This window comes from Chelonia mydas, chromosome 5 (assembly GCF_015237465.2).
Source record: "Chelonia mydas isolate rCheMyd1 chromosome 5, rCheMyd1.pri.v2, whole genome shotgun sequence".
NCBI lineage: Eukaryota > Metazoa > Chordata > Testudines > Cheloniidae > Chelonia > Chelonia mydas.
In genome coordinates this window covers 64213306-64234988 of record NC_051245.2, presented here as the reverse complement: position 1 = coordinate 64234988, position 21683 = coordinate 64213306, and the positions used below count along the sequence as shown (strand labels likewise).

General features: G+C 41.7%; 1 protein-coding gene across 4 annotated transcripts; it reads right to left on the bottom strand.

Annotated features, from left to right (window-relative positions):
• Positions 1–566: 566 nt before the first annotated feature.
• On the bottom strand, positions 567–20471 carry MACIR (macrophage immunometabolism regulator). Of its 4 annotated transcripts, XM_037903331.2 has the most exons (3): positions 20330–20393; positions 5424–5489; positions 567–2958 (listed from the first exon to the last, which is right to left on the bottom strand). In XM_037903331.2, the coding sequence occupies exon 3, from the start codon at positions 2936–2938 to the stop codon at positions 2315–2317; it is 624 nt and encodes a 207-aa protein (XP_037759259.1). In that variant the 5' UTR covers positions 2939–2958; positions 5424–5489; positions 20330–20393; the 3' UTR covers positions 567–2314. The 4 variants fall into 4 exon arrangements, with proteins under 4 accessions (XP_037759259.1, XP_027677830.1, XP_027677834.1 ...); XM_027822029.3 differs by lacking the exon at positions 5424–5489 and having other exon boundaries at positions 20330–20471; XM_027822033.3 differs by lacking the exons at positions 5424–5489; positions 20330–20393 and adding an exon at positions 19752–19990.
• Positions 20472–21683: the final 1212 nt, after the last annotated feature.

The window sequence follows — 21683 nt, the reverse complement described above, 5'->3', positions numbered from 1 at the left end:
ATGATTCAGAATTGTTCAGATTCCATTTCAATGCATCTTTAGAGTTTAAGGACTTTAATGGCAGACACTGCACCAGGAAAGCAAGAAGACAGCAATGGATTTCACTGGGCTGAGATTTTCGCTTTCTTGTAAGTGTAAGAGCCATTTTATATGCTCTGAAACCTTGACTGAGAGTATCTTTGGTTGAGAGGATTCTCAAAGTATCAGGCATTCAATTTTGTATGTGAAATTGCATGCCTAATTGGCATACACCATTACCACAAATGAGCACATACATCTGTTATTTGCATGAGCAAAGGGACAGTTAGATGCATGCACTGACTTAATATTTCACATTGGCATTTAGTCACACGCATCCCTGCCAGTCTGCATGTGTAGCATTCAACAGCAGCAACAGCATGGATACTTGCGTACTTACAATTGCACATCTGACTTTCTGAAAATCAGGCCTCAGGAATCTAAATGCTTCATGCAGTCCCAAGCTAATACAGGACTTACAGTTTTGAAACACTTATCTGTCAGTGTCCTCCCATTTTCTGCACATCAAAGCACAACACAACAATATATATATTTACATCACCCTTTTATTTCATAGCCAGAAATACAGTTCCATAGGGTAAAAATCAATAAATAGTGATGTTTAATCATTAAACATAAAACCCATCTCTCTTTGGCATCTGACAGTATTCTGTTTGTGAAACTAGAGACTATATAGGAATAGTTTAGAGATCATTCTTCAATACAATAAGTTCACAGAGGTGCAGTTTACTTTAAAATATACATCAGCTGCAACGATTCCTACCATACCTAAAAAAATCAATCAAACCAGTAGAATGCAAACTATCCACAGGCTCTTCACTGTAGCCAACTACAACTGTGGAGTAACTGAATGGATGAAAAGAATTCTTGTTTTTCCACAACACACACTCTGCACTAGTGCTTTCCATTCATTCTGAAGAAAATCAGAATTGTGCCAGGAATGACTGACCAATTAAAAATTATTTCTATTTCATAGACACGGTGCTTATTTAAATCTTTAACTTCTAAATAACTCGCTGAGCAAAACCAAGCATGGTTGCACACTGCCTCAGTAATAACTTGCACCTTTAAAAAAAGACAAAGAATGAAAAATAGTACTTCTACAAAGGCAAGCTACATATATTTTCCAAATATATTTAAGTTTGCAGTAGCTAAAACTGCATTTCCTGCCATAGTTGGACATGATTTCTTAAGCAACAAATTAAGCCAGTGCATTTGATGTAAATTGTTAAATCCAGATTCAGCACTTCAAGGCTGCTATAAAAGCACTCTATGCCTTCAAAAGAATTCAGGCATCTGGATTTTTAATTTTAAAAAGTGTTTAGTGCTGCAAATAACTGGAATTTCCAGTGCAGTGCTAAAGTTGTGTTTTTAACACCTTCCATAAGTACATATGTAATATAATTATGATTTAAAAATCAAAAATTTCATTCAATGCTACTTTCTGATGTAGACATTCTAATCTATATATTGGAATCTAAAGTGGATCCTTGTTTATATGTCACGACAATGTAAAACCCGCAAAATTTATTACAGTAAATCCTCTTAAAATTTAATGAAAATCTTTATTTCCAGAATGGTTCTTTTTAAAAAAATATTCCAAATACTTATTTAACCAAAGTTTTTAAAACAGAGGAAGAAAGAAGAAAAGCAACTATTCCCATGTGCAACTGAAAAATAACTGTTCAATAATTTTAAGTAAAAATAAACCTTTGTTCATTTGCATCAGTGAAACGTTTTTCTAGCGCAGACCCAATTTCAAAATGTTTAAACTGGATTGTTTTAAACAACAAGTGGTTCAATTCAGGTTCACATTCTTTTCTGTAATACAACAAACCATTACCATACATACATTTTATTGTAAAGTATAGAAAATGACAAAAGGAGAACTTGATGCTTATCCAACAGCAACTTCCAATAGCAAGCCAAATTAGCAACAACTAAGCAGACACCATCACCAATGTCTGAGTGTCAAATCACTGTAAATACTAGATACCTGTACAAAAGCCTTTTCTTTGTTAAAAAGTGTCCCAAAGAAATGTCCACCAATTGCAGTCAGATTTTCTTCAGAAAATTAATCTCTCTGAAAAGATTTTCCCCTCCAAATATCTGTGACATTTTGAGTGTTCAAAATTGTATTCAATAAATAACATTCTGATAACACTTAGCTGATACAACCACCTACAATGTGGACAGTCATGTACACAGTACAACAGTGGATTTTTGCAGCAGTGAAGAAATTACCAGGAGTTGGCTTTAACTTCCACATGGTAGTTCATGTGTTGTTTCTAGCAAACATACGGTCCCCTCTTAGGGTAAGGTGCTGGAGCTGGTATTGTAGCACTTCTGTGTCAGCAGGTTCCTTGATGTTCATTTTGTCTAAATTGAGGTAGTCCAGGGATTTAGAGTGAGCCCTCTTACCTTTGAGGAGACAAAGAGGCAGAGGACCATGAAGTGCCTTGTAGGGTTCATATGGTAAAGCCTTAGTGCATTTATCCCCTGAGCTGGGCATCCGTCTTCTCCTCCTTCCATTTACAGCTGGGATCTCATATGGCTGATAGTATCTACTTCTAGCTTTGTACAACCGTGAGGAACGTGTAAGTCCTGAATCAAGTTGTTTGGAGCGCACGGTGGGCACAGCTTCCACTTTATTTTCCTCACTTCCTGTACACTTCTGGGCTAACTTCAAGAGCTCCTCACCAGTTGTGAAGCCAACCAAGTAGTTAGAATCCATGTGAAGGATCTGATAACCTGAAACTGTCCGTCGCATTGGTGAGCATGGGGTGCTGGAGCATCGAGGTTTCTCTGCTTCCACTTTGCCTGTAGAACTCACCTCTGCAATAGGTAAGGGAAGCGTAGCTATGGTAGTTCTGGTCTCTCCATTTATGTCAACTTCCATTTTAATACAATTCTACTCTCCTGAAAATAAAACAGACCTGAATTAGAAATACAAAAACCACTTATGAAGGCTTCAGATGAGCAGGATTATCTCTGGAAGCATAATGCCTCTAAACTTACTTGGGTCAGAAAATGCAGGCGGTACCTCTCTATCCAGTCTCATATCTCATTCTACAAAGTGTCTTAAAACAAGGTATCAAATGCACTTCATTTCTGTCTCTCAGAATTACTTGGCCAGTTTTAACCAAGAATGCCACAAAAATGTTCAGTTTCAATACAAAAATTTGTGTTGCCTTTCTGTGAACACAGTATTCTATCTATTCAAGTACAGGCAGTTTATTTCGTATAGTGCTATTTTTAACTGGACAAAGCACAGTATGAATATTCTTTCCAGTTCCTACACCTGAAATCTTTTAAATCTGTTCTAAAAGTGTTACACTCCCTTTCCTCTAAGGCCATCTTCACAACAACCCATTATTGCATGTAAGGTAATTTCCAGATATGTTCAACCACAACAGGGAAATACTGGCATGTAATCCTAGTAAATGCTTGAAAAATTTACCCAATAGCAACTTGCCCAAAGACTAGACCTATTAGCCAAGTCTGAATATACTTGTGAAGTCATGGTCTCCTCCTCTCTCTACATTTGAAGAAAGGAAACAGTTGTGTATTAGGCCCTAGTGAGAGAGGCCTCTGGGCTGTTTAGATTAGCCCTTTTCATAGGTGGCCCCAACCCCCCACTCAAAAGATTTAACAACTTTCTCCACTCAAAAGAAGAAACTTCCAACTCACCCACATGTGATGCAATTATCCAGGTAAACCACCCAGCATATTTTAATTTACCACATCACAAACATATATAAGAGTTATAAAATGCTATTGAACTGCACTTCCCAGAATACCACAACCTTAAAGTTAAGATTCACACTCCATTCCAGCCACAGGAAGCACACACTTACAAGAAACTCCTTCCAGTAAGACCAGGGTAGTACTGACGTTCTAGCTTTTGTTCACCATTTTTTAAACATACCCCCTTTAAACACGAGTGTGCCCTTCAATTTTCCCTTACTCCACATCCTCTTCACCACTTAACCCACTCTCAACAGTATTACTTGTGGGTATTTGGTGTAGTAGTGTGGTGTATTTGGAGGCAACAGAATGGTAAAGTGGGTGCTGGAAAACTGAAATCCTTAGAGCGAAGAGTTATGGCTGTGGTATACAGTAACAGCAGTGGAAAGGTATATACCTGTGGGTGGAGGGGTAGATGTTATACACTGGTGGGCAACTAAATTTTCACATCCTTGCTTTTGTGGTTGTGTTAGCAATTCTAAAAGTTTCAAAAAGTGTTTTATTTAATTTCTTTTTAAATGGTTAAGCAGTGAATGTAACATCAACAGGCAAACCCAGACTTCTTTCTTCATTTCCAGGCCCACCCAATGATAACAGATGGCTCCCTGAGGCCAATAAACTTCCAGGGGTTCACCAAAAAGGAGCCTCCCACTGTAGTTTTCCAGGTCCTAGGACATTAAAGAGAAAGGGAAACAGGCAGGCAAGCTCCCCTGCGAAGCATAATTCTGAGCTCCATTACTGAACAGCCCCTGGATCTGACAACCTTTCTATAGTTTGCCACCAGGGGAACTATTTTATCACACTCCATGGGAGCTTTGCTACTGGTCTCCATTCTGAGGCTGAGGAGATTGGGGCTGAAGACAGAATCAGAAATTGCAGTGGGAGGAATGAAGGAAGGTGACAGATGCAGTATTGACATCTGGAATAGATTCCTAAACATCATGAGACTGACTTAAAAATCACACAATTAAGAGAAAATTATGTTGTTCAAACATCAGAAGGCAGAGGAAAATGTAACGGGGAGCTTCCTCATACACAATTTGTGCACGATATCTCAGATTCAAAATTCAACCTTAAATGCAAAATGTAAGACTGCCTCATATTTGCTTGGAGGGAGAAAGCCACTACTTACCCTCTACTAGGTGGTGAAGCTGCCATTATAGTCTTCCACATTCCCTTCCCTATCGTAACAGTGACCATCTCAGTCTTCTGTTCCATTCATGTGCCCCTCTCCCATATTTGTCCTCCCTTCCCCCTCATCTCCTACCCCTCATTCTTTCTCATTTGCCCACATCTGTCTCCTGCCCCTCAGATTCTCCTCCACACATTCCACCTTTCCCATTGCCCTCCACATTCCCCTAGACACAAACACTCCCCCAGTTTCCCTCCCTGCTCTTGGATTTTACCTTCCCAGCATCAACTGTTCCTCACATTGCCTCCCTCTGTCTCCTCCTTCCCTAAAGGCAGCCTGGCTAATTCCCATTGGGATCAATGGAAGGCATTGGCCATCTTTGCTAGGGGAAGCCAAAGCCTCCTCCTGCCAAAACTGTAAAGAATTAGGCCTGGGCTACACTGTGGGGGCTTCGAACTAAAATATGCAACTTCAGCTATGTGCAAAGCATCTTAGTTCGACTTACCTGGCCATCCTCACGGGGGCAAGTCAACCGCGGCAGCTCCCCCCTCGACTCCGCTTACTCCTCCTGCTGAGATGGAGTACAGGCATCGATTCAGGGATCAATTTACCGCGTCTAGACGAGACGCGATAAATCGATCCCCGCTAGATCGATCTCTACCCACCGATCTGGCAGGTAGTGAAGACGTACCCCAAGAGGCCATTTTAACCTGAAGCCAGCCTGTGGCCTTGGTCCTATGTTAACAACAATGGGACATGGCAGCCATTTTGAAGCAATTTCTTTATGAGTTATGAACCAAATATTCTCTGGAGGAGATTTTACTCAGCAGCCCTTGACAAATAAACTTTCAGTTATGAAGAGAAAGTGAATTAAAAAAAATCCTTTAACCCTAAATACTTCTTTTCATCAATTACCCATAGTACTGGACCTACTCAAGATTAATCTCTATCAATTTTGTGTAGACTTAAACTCTTGTTTTAAAGATATGATGACAATATAACATGAGAACCATGATAAATTTCAGCCAAAAACCCAACTTGAAACATTTCCTATTAAAAGGATATTATGCAAAAATCTAGCCAACACGACACAGAAGATTCAAAGGGCATAAAAACAAACATGGAAATTTAAATCTGAAAGGCCACCTACACAAAATAAAAATAGAAATTGATGCCCCAGTTTAATCTTAAGTATGTAATTTAATTATGGAGTCAATCCAACTAATAATGGAAGTAATTGGCATTTGCTATCCCTTGCATCTTTACCTCCCTATCTAGGCACCAAGACAATACAGACAGTCAAGAATGCTGAGCTATTACAGTCAGAGGTATTCATGCCTTACAGTTCTTCATGTTAAATTATAATTTTTATAACATCAAGACCAAGGTTATTGGAGGGGCAGTATGGGAAAGCTTGCACCGAAACTTTTGGGCTATCCTGGGCCTGCAGCCAGAGAACTTCAACATCTAGCAGTGCCAGATCTTTAACTTTGATGTTTTATCCTCCCCCACCATAAAGCAAAGCAAAAATACTTAGAAATATTTTTGATAATACCTTTTAGAGAGATTGAGCAGTTTTCTTAAAAGATACTGCACAAGTATCAAAAAAGGTTATAAAATACTAGAGGGGTTAATTCCTAACTTTCTTGCATCACTTCATATCCATATAAATGATTAAAACTACCAAATCTGCTTTCTGTACTGGTGTTTTTACACCTTCTCTAAAAAAAATGAAAGTTATTTGTCTAAAATAAAGCTAAAAGAAAGGCATTGTACTTTACGCTTAAACCCTGAAGGCTGGAAATCAAACAGAACCAAATAAAAATTTTATTTTATTACATCAAGTGCTCTTTCACTATTAAGTTTAATTCACTTCAGTTCAAAACACGGTGTCTCCTGCTACCAAAAAAAAGCAAGAAAATATCAGCATCCCATAAAGAGTTTAATTGGGGGAACAGACCAGGATGGTCTTTATAGGAACAATAAAGTCTCTCAAGAGCCAAAAGTGGCATCATACAGAGTGCAGACAAGAACATCCCCAAAATCATCAGTGTTCCAAGTCTAGCACTGAAGTTTCAAAATGCAACACGATTTGCACTGTCTCTCTATGATGCTGCAATGAAAAGCTCTAAAAAACAGATTGCAGAGGAACTGGGAAACATTTGAAAGGGATGGGTAGGATCTGAAAAAGCAGAGTAGGTATGTTTAAATGGAACAACTAGGACTAGATGAATATGAGAAGCTTCACAGGGAGGGAAATGTTAATTACTGAAAGAAAGGATCCTATTGTTAAGGACCAGCACTGAAACTCAGATGTGTGTTCAGCTCTACCACAGAGTTCATGTGATATTTTGGGAGGTCAATTAGTTGCATTGTGGCTTATTTTCCCCACCTGATAAAAAAAGTAAGAATATACTTTCCTGTCTCAGAAGGAATAGTATGAAGAGCAAATCATTAATGTTTGTGAGGTGCTCAGATTCTGTGGCAATAGGGAATCACAAGTACCCAGAATCTAGATAGTGCAAAAAGAAAAGGAGTACTTGTGGCACCTTAGAGACTAACCAGTTTATTTGAGCATGAGCTTTCGTGAGCTACAGCTCACTTCATCGGATGCACAGCATATCGTGGAAACTGCAGAAGACAAGTGAGCTGAAGTGAGCTGTAGCTCACGAAAGCTCATGCTCAAATAAACTGGTTAGTCTCTAAGGTGCCACAAGTACTCCTTTTCTTTTTACGGATAGTGCAAAAGAGTCTGGCAAATATAAGCAAGGTTTCCTTAAAAGATTTTCAAGCCATATGACTCCAGGAAGGGGGGTGGGGGTGGGGAGGGAGGCCGCTATCTGCCACTGCGTGGTTCATTAAGAGTTTACTGGTTAGATAATCTATTCTTTACCAGTATTGACTAGGGTGAAGGTGGTGACAGTGGAAGTAGTGACCAGGGCTCAAGGTCCTAATCACACTCAATTCTCAATAAATTAACAGATGGCTGAGCATACATAGCACCTTGCAGGAAGTTATCAACAACTTGCGAGGTGGAACCATAAATCAGCTTGCCTAGTCCTCCTCGCCATTCTTTAAAGTTGAACTTTTACACTGAAGCAAAGAAAAAAGTTGAAGAAATGTGCCTGGTCAATGTTTCTCAGTTTGCATTTTGATGCTGAAGAAGACTTCTCCTCAGAGCCCAGGTCCTGAGTGAAGTCTGACATCACAATACACTGTTTTGGAAGCAATTCCAACTCAGAGTTCAGAATTAAGACTTCGCTGCAGAATCAAACAAGAGGAAGGTGACAAGATTGGACTGCTGATCTAAGCCATTTCTTCAGACATGGTAAAGCGTTATGGAATACATACCTAAAAGGTAAATGGATTATGCTTAACCAATACTTAAGCTCTCTCCATCTGCAAGTCATTTATTTAATTAAAATAATTTGATTTTACAACATCTTTATAAACTACAAATAATGTAGCCACCACTTAACTGAAACTATTTACACTTCACAAATTTAAAAACAAACAATAATTCAGATGGAACCCCTCATCAGTTTTAAACTTGCTGTGGACCCAACTTCTACTTTATGCATAGGTGTTTTCAATGCATTGTGCATTCCTCTAAAGCTGACAAAAAGTCTACACTCTATAACAATGAGCCAAACAGATAATGTTGTTTATGTGTCTTCTACTTCTTTACAAAGCCACTAAAATATCAGGATGCTTCAGGAACAGTTCACGGGTATTTGTTTTTCTCTTGCAAGACAGTTAGTTATCTTCCCATGACAGCAATTACCAATAAATAATCAGCTTGGCTTATACCAAGGCCTGGATTTAGTAATCTTATAGGCATGCTACAAAGTCTTCTTTTCTCACAGGAATGTGGGAAAGACCTGGTTCTTAAGGCTTGTCTACACAAACATTTGTACCATTTTAATATCTCTTTAGAAATCCACGCAACCCCTCTGGGGAGGCAGTTATACCAATATAAAGGTGCTTACCTTGATACAGTTTATTTCTGTAAACAGATTCTATCCACATTTGTGCTCACTTAATTATATCTGTTCTAATCAGATAAAACTGATATAAAAAAGTGACTAGACCAGGCCTTAGATTGGAGAAATTGGAATTACAGCAGTCAAATTAGTTGCAGTAGTACAGGTGGTTTGTTTGTGCACTCTGTAATCTGATATTTAGCGAGACAACTGAAATTTCTACTAATGACTAACGTTGGCAAAGTTACTGCTGTTTGTTTTAAAAGTACTGTGATAAGCCTAATGCTAGGGATAGGCTGTGGAGAAAATAAAACAAACAGTCCTTGCACCTATAGCACCTTTCATCTGATGATTTCAAAACACTTTACAAAGGTGATAAAATAGCAATAATTTACAGAGAAAATGAAGCACACAGATTAATGACAGATCAAGTTAACCTGTAAATCAGCGATCCAGTCAGGAATAGAGCCCAGGTCTACCCCTTAGTCACTTGCTCTGCTATCTATAGTGATTTTAAGAGATTATTAAAAATCATTTACTTTGTTATGTGTATAGTTTGTCTCTGTCCTCCTTCTCCTCCCCCCCACCCCTTTTTGCTATATGGATGTTCAAAACTAAAAGTATATTGATGATTGCCCTGGTCTCCCTGACTTTGTAAAATGCTCTCATATTGTTCACTGGTTGGGAAGTACCACCTCCACTGAAATAATGGTTCATTTTGGAGAATTGAGAGCAACAATGAACTCAGCAAACCTTGTCAAATTAAGTTTCTCCATTCTGTTTTTGTTTGGGGTTTGGTTTTTTTGTAATAAACGTTAGATTTCTGTGCTCCAACCCTCAAACAAGTCCTTATAATACACACACACAGACTCAGCACATTTATCTGCTTTCCATAAACAATAATAAAAACAACTAGCCTTTACACATTTTCCTTTCTGGAGACGAATTTGGCAGCTGTCTATTAGTGCTCATGTAAGACCATGAAGACATCTGACTCATGCAGTTCTTTAAATAGAACCAAAGACACAGATGAAGCGGGGTGATGTACAGAAGGTACTGTAGTCAGTATACGCCAAGTCAGTACAAAAATCTAAGCCACAGTGTTCAGAAATCTCCTCAATTTGGCCCAAGTCCCTGCAGCCAATTTGTCCAAAAAGAGATTCAGGCCAAGGGGTCAACTGCATCAGATAAAGAAATTAAAGAGGAAAACATCAGTAACAATTTTACAGTCCTTGAACCTACCACTTCACTTTGGTATTTGTGTTTTTAAAAACATCCCGAAAAAAGGAATTTATATGTGTAATATACAGTAGAAGTATTGGCATAGAAGGGAAGATTTTGTTCTTTGCTCATTTATTTTAATACTTTAAAAGTGCTTTATATAAAAATTATATACATCACATGAACTTTATTTCTCTTGAACTTCACGAAAGAATGTAGCGAAGTGACTCATATGGCTGTGACAACTGAATGTTGGCAACTAACGGAAGTTACTAGATCACGGGCCCTGGTTCTCATGGGAAACTTCAATCACCCTGATATCTGCTGGGAGAGCAATACAGCAGTACACAGACAACCCAAGAAGTTTTTGGAAAGTGTAGGGGACAATTTCCTGGTGCAAGTGCTGGAGGAACCAACTAGGGGCAGAGCTCTTCTTGACCTGCTGCTCACAAACCGGGAAGAATTAGTAGGGGAAGCAAAAGTGGATGGGAAGCTGGGAGGCAGTGACCATGAGATGGTCGAGTTCAGGATCCTGACACAAGGAAGAAAGGAAAGCAGCAGAATACGGACCCTGGACTTCAGAAAAGCAGACTTTGATTCCCTCAGGGAACTGATGGGCAGGATCCCCTGGGAGAACAACATGATGGGGAAAGGAGTCCAGGAGAGCTGGCTGTATTTTAAAGAATCCTTATTGAGGTTACAGGAACAAACCATCCAGATGCGGTAGAAAGAACAGTAAATATGGCAGGCGACCAGCTTGGCTTAACAGTGAAATCCTTGCTGATCTTCAATACAAAAAAGAAGCTTACAAGAGGAAGATTGGACAAATGACCAGGGAGGAGTATAAAAATATTGCTCAGGCATGCAGGAGTGAAATCAGGAAGGCCAAATCAAACCTGGAGTTGCAACCAGCAAGAGATGTTAAGAGTAACAAGAAGGGTTTCTTCATGTATGTTAGCAACAAGAAGAAAGTCAAGGAAAGTGTGTGGACCCCTTACTGAATAAGGGAGGCAACCTAGTGACAGAGGATGTGGAAAAAGCTAATGCACTCAATGCTTTTTTTGCTTTTGTCTTCTCGAACAAGGTCAGCTCCCAGATTACTGCACTGGGCAGCACAGCATGGCGAGAAGGCGACCAGCCCTCTGTGGAGAAAGAAGTGGTTCAGGACTATTTAGAAAAGCTGGACGAGCACAAGTCCATGGGGCCGGATGTGCTGCATCTGAGAGTGCTAAAGGAGTTGGCGGATGTGATTGCAGAGCCATTGGCCATTATCTTTGAAAACTCATGGCGATCGGAGGAGGTCCCGGACGACTGGAAAAAGGCTACTGTAGTGCCCATCTTTAAAAAAGGGGAGGAGGAGGATCCGGGGAACTACAGGCCAGTCTGCCTCATCTCAGTCCCTGGAAAAATCATGGAGCAGATCCTCAAGGAATCCATTCTGAAGCACTTAGAGGAAAGTGATCAGGAACAGTCAGCATGGATTCACCAAGGGCAAGTCATGCCTGACTAATCTAATTGCCTTCTATGACGAGATAACTGGCTCTGTTATTCCTTGACTTTAGCAAAGCTTTTGATACAGTCTCCCACAGTATTCTTGCCAGCAAGTTAAAGAAGTATGATGGATGAATGGACTATAAGGTGGATAGAAAGCTGCCTAGATCATCGAGCTCAACAGGTAGTGATCAATGGCTCCATGTCTAGTTGGCAGCTGGTATCAAGCGGAGTGCCCCAAGGGTTGGTCCTGGCTCCGGTTTTGTTCAGTATCTTCATTAATGATCTGGAGGATGGCATGGACTGCACCCTCAGCAAGTTTGCAGATGACACTAAACTGGGAGGAGTGGTAGATACACTGGATAGTAGGGATAGGATACAGAGGGACCTAAGCAAATTAGAGGACTGGGCCAAAAGAAATCTGATGGGGTTCAACAAGGACAAGTGCAGAGTCCTGCACTTAGGATGGAAGAATTCCATGCACCGCTACAGACTAGGGACCGAATAGCTAGGCAGCAGTTCTGCAGAAAAGGACCTGGGGTTACAGTGGATGAGAAGCTGGATATGAGTCAACAGTGTGCCCTTGTTCCCAAGAAGGCTAATGGCATTTTGGGCTGTATAAGTAGGGGCATTGCCAGCAGATCGAGGGACGTGATTGTCCCCCTCTACTTGACGTTGGTGAGGCCTCATCTGGAGTACTGTGTCCAGTTTTGGGCCCCACACTATGAGAAGGATGTGGAAAGAGTCCAGCAGAGGGCAACAAAAATGATTAGGGGACTGGATCACATGACTTATAAGGAGAGGCTGAGGGAACTGGGATTGTTTAGTCTGCAGAAGAGAAGAATGAGGGGGGGATTTGATAGCTGCTTTCAACTACCTGAAAGGGGGTTCCAAAGAGGATGGCTCTGGACTGTTCTCAGTGGTAGCAGATGACAGAACAAGGAGTAATGGTCTCAAGTTGCAGTGGGGGAGGTTTAGGTTGGATATTAGGAAAAACTTTTTCACTAGGAGGGTGGTGAAGCACTGGAATGCGTTACCTAGGGAAGTGGTGGAATCTCCTTCCTTTGAAGTTTTTAAGGTCAGGCTTGACAAAGCCCTGGCTGGGATGATTTAGTTGGGGTTTGGTCCTGCTCTGAGCAGGGGGTTGGACTAGATGACCTCCCAAGGTCCCTTCCAACCGTGCTATTCTATGATTCTCTGAAGTAGCCCAAACAGATTCTGTATGTTGACACTCTCTGCAAAAATACTATAATCTTGTCAAGGAAATAGCTGTTTTACATATTTGTTAAATGAGAAAAATAAAATGCAGACTGTGCGCTTTATAATCGCTAAGGCAAATTTATATATATGTAATATTTTGTATATGTATGACAGTAACTATATATACATTGCACACACAATTATGATGTGGAAATTCCAGCTTGTTTTCATGTCACTAAATCCCCTGATGGAATTGTATACTTGTATAACAATTGTTTATTTTTGTCAGAAAGGATTATTTCCATTATAATAAGAAGCTCAATAAGAATCCTACAGTACACACAAGGCAAAGTTGAATCACATAGCTGAAAGAAATAAAGTTCACCCAAAATAAACTCACAAGAGATGTCATTGTACACCTTCCAGAGCACCTTGGGAAGAAGCAGGCATATTAATTTGGTTCAAACATCCTACAGACCAAATATAAACATTTCTCAAAAACAGATACAATTGAAACCACACAAATACAACTAACTGAGGAACTGTATTTCTGAATGCACTTGAGATGATGAAGACAATAATTATTAACTTAATGCCACAAATTATAGTGCTTGTCATAAATATAAAGGGAAGGGTAACCACCTTTCTGTATACAGTGCTATAAAATCCCTCCTGGCCAGAAGCAAAACCCTTTCACCTGTAAAGGGTTAAGAAGCTAAGGTACCTGGCTAAGCTAAGGTAAGCTTGCTGGCACCTGACCCAAAATGACCAATGAGGGGACAAGATACTTTCAAATCTGGAAGGTGGGCGGGGGGAAGAAAACAAAGGGTTCTGTCTGTCTGTATGATGCTTTTGCCAGGAACGAATGAGGAATGCAGCCTTCCAACTCCTGTTAAGTTTGTAAGTAATCTAGCTAGAAATGTGTTAGATTTCCTTTTGTTTAATGGCTGGTAAAATAAGCTGTAATGGATGGAATGTATATTCCTGTTTTTATGTCTTTTTGTAACTTAAGGTTTTGCCTAGAGGGATTCTCTATGTTTTGAATCTGATTACCCTGTAAGATATTTACCATCCTGATTTTACAGAGGTGATTCTTTTACCTTTTCTTTAATTAAAATTCTTCTTTTAAGAACCTGATTGATTTTTCATTGTTCTTAAGATCCAAGGGTTTGGGTCTGTGTTCACCTGTACCAATTAGTGAGGATTCTTATCAAGTCTTCCCCAGGAAGGGGGTGGAGGGCCTGCGGGGATATTTTGGAGGAAGACGTCTCTTTCCCTGTTCTTTGTTTAAAACACTTGGTGGTGGCAGCATATGGTTCAAGGACAAGGCAAAGTTTGTACCTTGGGGAAGTTTTTAACCTAAGCTGGTAAGAATAAGCTTAGGGGGTCTTTCATGCAGGTTCCCACATCTGTACCCTAGAGTTCAGAGTGGGGAAGGAACCTTGACAGTGCTGAATACTCTATTCTGGGGGCTTGGGAGATATCACAGGACTATCAAACTAGAGAGAAAACTTCAGAGATTAAAATACCCATAAATTGCACATATTCTTCACCAACCAATTTCAGAGTAGCAGCTGTGTTAGTCTGTATCCGTAAAAAGAAAAGGAGTACTTGTGGCACCTTAGAGACTAACAAATTTATTAGAGCATAAGCTTTCGTGAGCTACAGCTCACTTCACTGGATGCATACAGTGGAAAATACAAAAGGTTCTCCCTCTCTCGCCCCTCTGCTCTCCTGATGGTAATAGCTCACCTTTCCTGATCACTCTTGTTTCAGTCTGTATGGTAACACCCACTGTTTCATGTTCTCCGTGTATATAAAATCTCCCCACTATATTTTCCACTGTACGTATCTGATGAAGTGAGCTGTAGCTCACAAAAACTTATGCTCTAATAAATTTGATAGTCTCTAAGGTGCCACAAGTAGTCCTTTTCTTTTGACCAACTGACAAATTGTTCCAAACATACAGAAATATACAGACAAAGCAAACAGCTTAAAAGAAAAACTGAAATGTTACCTCATGAGAGAAAAAATATTCAGATTGGGAAGAAATAAAATATAACATAGATAGTTTTGCAAGAAGAGGCATGAAGACTAGAAGTAAACATAAGACAGCATGACATGACCCTGGTGACTACCAAGGATGGGAAAAATCTGAAGAAGAAAAACAGAAGCCTCCTGAGAGTAAAGTCCCAGATGGTTGGGTGAGAACAAAAAGATGGAACTGAAGTCAAACTGAACTTATCATTCAAGTGAAAGAATTTTATCTAAAAGCTGTATCAACCTGACAAGGAAGAATGGCAGCTTTCAAAAGGCAAGACAAGTTGCAGTCACAGGTGAAGTAGCAAAAACCTTTAAGGAAAAGTTGCCCTGAATGATTGTCTGAATTACATTGTAACTGATGCTCCAAACACTAGGAAACAGGGCTTTGGAGCACAGCTCCAAAGCCCTGCTAGGAAAGACAGAATACTTGGCAGAGAGGACCCCCAAGACATTCAAAACAACCTGTAATAACAGGTCCTACAAAAAACAAAAACAAAAAAAACCCAACAACCCCACACCACCTACTTCTAGTTAACAGCCTGCCCATTCTTCAAGGACAAAATTTAATAAGATGCTCTAAGTAGAAAACAAAGATGGCCCAGAGAAGTATGCCATAAATGCGATCAGAATCACAAATGAATTACTGAGGAATTAGAATTGGCACATGTGACAACCAGCTCATCCTGTAGATGTGACAGCCAGTGGACTAGACTGGCATGATTGAGTGTATACCTTATATGGACAAAAAGGCATGGACTTCAAAAGTAGCTTTGGACAAATGCATTTTGTATGAGTAGGCTAACTGAATAAACTTGCATGAGTAGTCATTGAAAACAGTGAAAAGAGAAAGGCCAGATAGAAGGCCATTTAACTTTTAATGACTCATTGGGAAACAATTTAAGAAAATTCAATATTCTGGTAATATTTTCATGCATTACTACAGGAAATTCACAAATAATGTGTTTGACAAATTTAACTTTTCCTGAAGATCTACAAGTTCCTTTAAATTGTATTACAACCTTCTTGCTGCATTTAACCATCTGTTAACAGTTCAGAAAAATCTCCCTGCATTTTCTAATAAAACAACGTTTCCAACCATCACAAGGACATTCCTGTTTGCTACAGTTATAAGTTGTTCTTACTGAATGACTGGGAGCCTTGATTGTGACAAATGAAAAAAAAAAAAAAAAACCCATACATTGTAAACAAATTTATTTCCCTACATTGCTAATAACTTAGATTTATTAAAAATGAAAATTTTAAGAGCAACTTCTCTTGTAATTATTTATACACTCTGTTTACTTTTTGCATGCAAGTGACAATGCAAATGGATAAAGTACATTTCCTTTTGACTATAGTCAGTTTCACCTTAAGAATGAGACCTTGAATGTTTTGCTTTCAAACATGGTTATTGTTCAAAAAGAACTAAACTAACTTCTAAAGCTTGTTTTCACATTTTTAATTTTGGAACACCTGATTTACCCAAACTTCCTGCAATTAAGACTTCAATTACCCTGTTTAAAAAAAAATTAAAAGCAGAAAAATAATGAAAAAGTATTTTTACATATCACAAAATTCATTAAATCCTACAAATATTTTTTCATGAAGTTTTAAGATAATACAACTCTCCTTAAATGTAGCCTCTTCTACTACTTTGTTAGTCTGACCTATATAGTTTCACATATATAGCAGAACAATGGATGCACGTTTGTTATTACAGCATATGCTAGCGTACCTGGAAATACAGGTCTTTAAGGTTTTTGAATGTGTCATTTCTGAAACAATACTATCCTAAGCTCAACCACTATGTTGGGGACAGACACTCAAATGAAAAAAATACTATTTATTGCAACTCAGAATGGAAATTTATAACTAAGACTCTGTGTCATGTAATTCAAAATTATTGCTAGGGTTAAATGCTTTGTTGGTGGAGTGAGCATCCCGGTCAATTACCCTATTCCAATTTTAAATAGATTTCTGCCTCAGATGACCCATAATCTGTGGGTACATCATCCTTTTAATTTTGCTTCTTTTCAAACACATTCCCATATGCTAAGAAATGCTGAAAGCTATAAATGCTCTTTACTCATTTATACAAATGTAATGTGAGTCCAAGATAAAAGACTATTAAAAGCCAAATTGCACTTGTTTATACACCAGACTTGCCTCAAATTTACTGTTAATGTCATCAGACAATTGAACTGAGTATTAGCAGTCAGTCAGTCCATCCGTCTTTATTGTAAAAGCAAGTGTCGGTGTCTGACTGTTTAAGCCTGGTGGCCAAGTAGGCAGCATATGGCCGCTCAAAGGAGAAAAGATAAGAGCCATGCTACAATGCCAGTAGTGCTATGCAAAAATTTAATTTCAGTGATCAAATAACTGTTTTAAATGCTGTTGCCTCATATCCCCTCTCCATCTCAAAATGATTGAAAAGTGCCCTGCTCCGTGCTTATTAACCTCATAACCCCTTCTCGTCTAGCGAAACATATAAACAGATCAAACCATAATCCAGCAAAACAGCTGAGCAGCTAAGTGAGCAGCACTGCACATGACACTGGAAAAGGACAAGAAATCCCATTCGGGAAGGGGACCCTGATTTACATACACTTCCCCAGATGGAAAAAAGGAGGGTGTCTTTTTCATCATGGTGAAGACAACTTGTGCATCTGAGAGACTGCTTCTCAGCTCTCATGTCAGTAACTCACACTCCCCTTCTGAGGTAAATCATTAGTCTCTCTCTGTCACTCACCATACAGAGTTCCACTGTGTTCAAATGATGGCGGAACAGAAGACATTCAACCACTGCCAGAGGTACAAGGTCATCGTCACAGCACATCAACCAGCCTCCCCTCTGCAATTGCACATCCCTCTGCAATTACTAACCAAATGTCTCCTAACCATATCTGTATAACTGCAGTTCTCTACCCTCAATTCACTACCATATTGCAGCTATTTAAATATATACACATAACTGAGTGTCTGCTCAAGGTGAGGTTATGCATGTAATCTCAAACACATATTAGTACACATCACATGCATTAAACACGTCTCCATATATTAAACAGATGCAACGGTATATAAACATATTATATACAGTACATAGAAGTAGAGTGAGTTTAGGCTATAAATAATGGAAACAAAACTATATAATAAGCTCTTATCAGCAGGAACACTGTTTTCCTACATATTTGTTGAGCACTTGGAACAATGTGCACCATACCCTGATTGGGGCACTACTACAATCTAAATAATATGCTGAGGGAGAGGGAGCAGAGCAGGCCTGAGACACACATTACACTGTCAAACCAGAAGCAGCTTGCCAGCTAATATATTTGACTAAGTAAATGCTCTGGTGTGTGTGGGTGTTGGATAAACACACTAGAGGTGTGCCATATAGACGTTATACAAGGTGCACTATATATCTCCACTCCAAATTTTTGTTAACTGAAAGTTAAATGCAGAATATAAATCCTAAACAACTATTTTAAGGCAAATGGAAATGCGGATGGTGGTGAACTTTATTACTTCTACACTGAATGGTCTGAGGTTGGAGTTCAGGTTCTACATTTGAGTGGAACTTGGAAGAACTGGATGATGAGCACTATGGTTGGTTATATATGGAAAATGAAAATAAATTTGTTGTGGAGCTGCAGAGTCTGTGTTTTAATCTGGGCATTAAAAAGATGTGGGTGGTGAGATCAATGAGCCAAGGCTGGTGCTAAATTTATGGATTATTTCTTAGGGTTTTAGTGATTGCATTGATAGGAAATGCACTTCAGCGACCTTAATTCAGTTAAAGTTTTTAATGTGAACATTTCCCAGGTTTCTGAAGATGGGTAAGCATAGCTATCTATGTTAAATAGATTATTTATCTCCTAAACCATATCTTAAAAGCCCCACTGCTCTGCCATGCCCCTCCCCTGCCCAGCCCCAATGCATTTTTTCAAAGTTTTTATATATTAACTGGGGGGAGCTGACTCCTACATGAGGGAAATGGGGGTGATTGGGCAGAGGAGAGGCAAAACAGACCTGGAGAGAAACTGTACTTTGACACAGAACATGCCATAAAGGAGCTCATCTTCAGCCCCACTTTGCCCCTCATGCTATCCACAAGACAGGTGGGGAGATTCGGGGAGAAGCCGTGCTGTGTGAAAGAAGAAGGGTAAGGTGCATGCATGCACTATATACATGGCTCTGAGCTGAAAATGGAGTGAAGTCTGTATTTTCAGAAGCACCAAGGGCTCCCAGCCCACCAAAAGGGCTGCTGCCCAGGATGCAGGGGTAGCACCAACTACTCATGCGTTGCACATGTAGACTAGGCTCCCTTGTCCAACCCTGCCCCTGCACAATCTCACTTCAAACACCTCACATCCTCTACTGCCCAGCCTAAATTCCATGGCTCAAGGATAATGAAAGCATATCTGAGGAATGGCTGGACAGTTTCAGAGAACTAGAGTAGCTGGCAGAATTTAACAGTCCCACTGGCTTTTCTTACTGAAGCTAAATTAGGTTAAGAAGAATAAAGGTATTAGCTCTTTCTGCTCAAGATTAAAAGTGTTAAGCTGTCCTCCTATCCCTGGGTCTTATACATGAAGTTTGGAGTTTGTTGTACTGTGGCTATTTAACTATAGGGGCCTGATACCCTGCCACCACGTCACAGATACTCTACAATCTTTGCTTTATATCACTGCACATGTACATACATGCCAGACCCTGTTCATCTTCTCTCCCACCACATGTTACACGCCACCGATGTTCTACAATGCACACACATGATACAACTGCTGAACTACAGGACCCTGCATACACCCCCCACACGCAACACAACACGGAACAGTATATTGCCGTGCATGCACACACCCTATTTCACAACTACACACTACAACACTGCTTACCTACCACAGCGACCCTGACCACTGCACAACATATCCTCCAGGCCAATGCTGTTCGGTGAACCCTATCACCACGCGCCCTGCAGCTATGCCACAGCGAGGCGCTCCAGCGAGCCGGCAATGGGTACCACCACCCCAGGCGCACGCAGTGTGGACCATCCACCCGCCGGAACACGTGCCCCCTGACTCAATGACAAGCAGGGAGACGCGACGGCCCTGCCCCCGCACGCTACACGCCCCAGGCCCTGTGCAACCCCCCGCCCCGCGCGCGCGCTCCGCACACCGGGGGCAGCGGCGTCACCCACCGCCCCGCGCCGCGCCGCTCACGCCCAGCGCGCAGGCGGCACCCGGGCCGGGGGCGCCCCCCGCGGCCGCAGCGCACCAGCCACCGCGGCTGCGCGCAGCCAGCCAGGGCGATGCCGCCGGTTCTCCCGCTCCACAGCCAGCGCCCCCCTCCCCGCTGGCACGGGGGGCGCCCTCCCTGCACCGGCAGGGCCCGCGGGGAGAAAGGAGCCGGCCCGGCCTTGCCCCGGCTGCTCAGCGAGCGGGGTCGGCCGCAGCGCCCCACCCCGCGCTCCTACCTGGGGTCCAGGGCGCCGGGGCCCGGCTGGCAGCGGCGTTGGAGAAGGAGGCAGCGAACGCGGGCAAGAGACACAGAGACGCCGCGGAGTCCCGCCCCGCTCCGCCCCCAGATCACACGGGCCCAGGGCGGGGACTCGGGCGGGCAGGGCGCCAGCTCGCTGCGCTGCGTGCAAGGGGCCCCTCCTGGCGCTTCAGACAGCCCCAGTCCCACAGGCGAATGGCGGCGTGTGGGGCTGGAGAGAACCGCCTGCCGCTGACCCTGGGGAATCCCCTCCCCACTTCCACGGCTTGAACGAGCCACCCCGCAAGCGACGTGAATAACACGGATCTAAACGGTGTTGTGCACAGCGCTGTACCCGAGAGAGCGCTTCTCCCACCGACACACATAGGGGGCTGAGCTACACCACCGCTTCCATCGACGTAACCTACCTAGCTCAGGGGTGTGCATACCCCCGGGCCAGGTAAGTTACATCGACATAAAGCAGCGTTCACACTGCACTATGGCAGCGGGAGACACTCTCCCACCCATGTAGCTTCTGCCTCCTGTGGTGGTGGAGTAATTATGCGGAGGGGAGAGTGCTCTACCCGCAGCTTCACCAGATAGGCTGCGCTGATGAAGCATTGTAGTGTAGAGTTGCCCATGGCTAGCGCCATTCGCGGAGGTGGTTTTACTGGCTTGCCAACTGTCCAAGTTTTCCCAGGATCATCTCTTTTTTGAGGCTACGTTTACACTACAGCCTATGAGAGCATAATTTACATCACTCAGGTGTGAATAAGGCTCCCCCCCATGAGAATCATAAGTTATACTGACCTAAGCATTGGTGTGCTCACAGAGGTGGGGTTTTTATACCGAGGCATAGAGCATCTTCACCAGACATGCTGCAGCAGCACAGCTGTTTTGGTACAGCTGCAGCGCTGTATGTATAGAGATGGCCTGGGGTAGCTGTCCTGGCTCTGGGAATGTTGTAAGAGTGCTGTGTATCCACTGCCAGCTCTCCAGGTTTTATGGGCTCAGGATCATGCTGGATGCCCTGGCTTCTGCATCTCAGAGCTGGCAACCTTCAAATCCAAACAGTCTGACAAACCTACCTTGCAACGGTGGAAGAGGCAACAGTGTGCAACCTCCACACTTATATCTGCTAAAGCACGCACATCCCACTGACCCTCTCCAGTCTCCGGTCACTTTATCTGCCCCAAATACCCCAACTTGACTCAGAAACAATCAGCCTACCTTCTGCAACTGGGGGATGGCTTCTTTGGCCACCAGGAAGTACACATTGAATTGGACACTAACCATGTGACAACCTTCACATCACACTTAGGCCCATGACTAAACTTTTCAGGAGAGCAACT

Excerpts from the sequence above, each read along its gene's own strand:
- MACIR (XM_027822029.3), bottom strand. The coding sequence starts at position 2,938 with ATGGAAGTTGACATAAATGGAGAGACCAGAACTACCATAGCTACGCTT.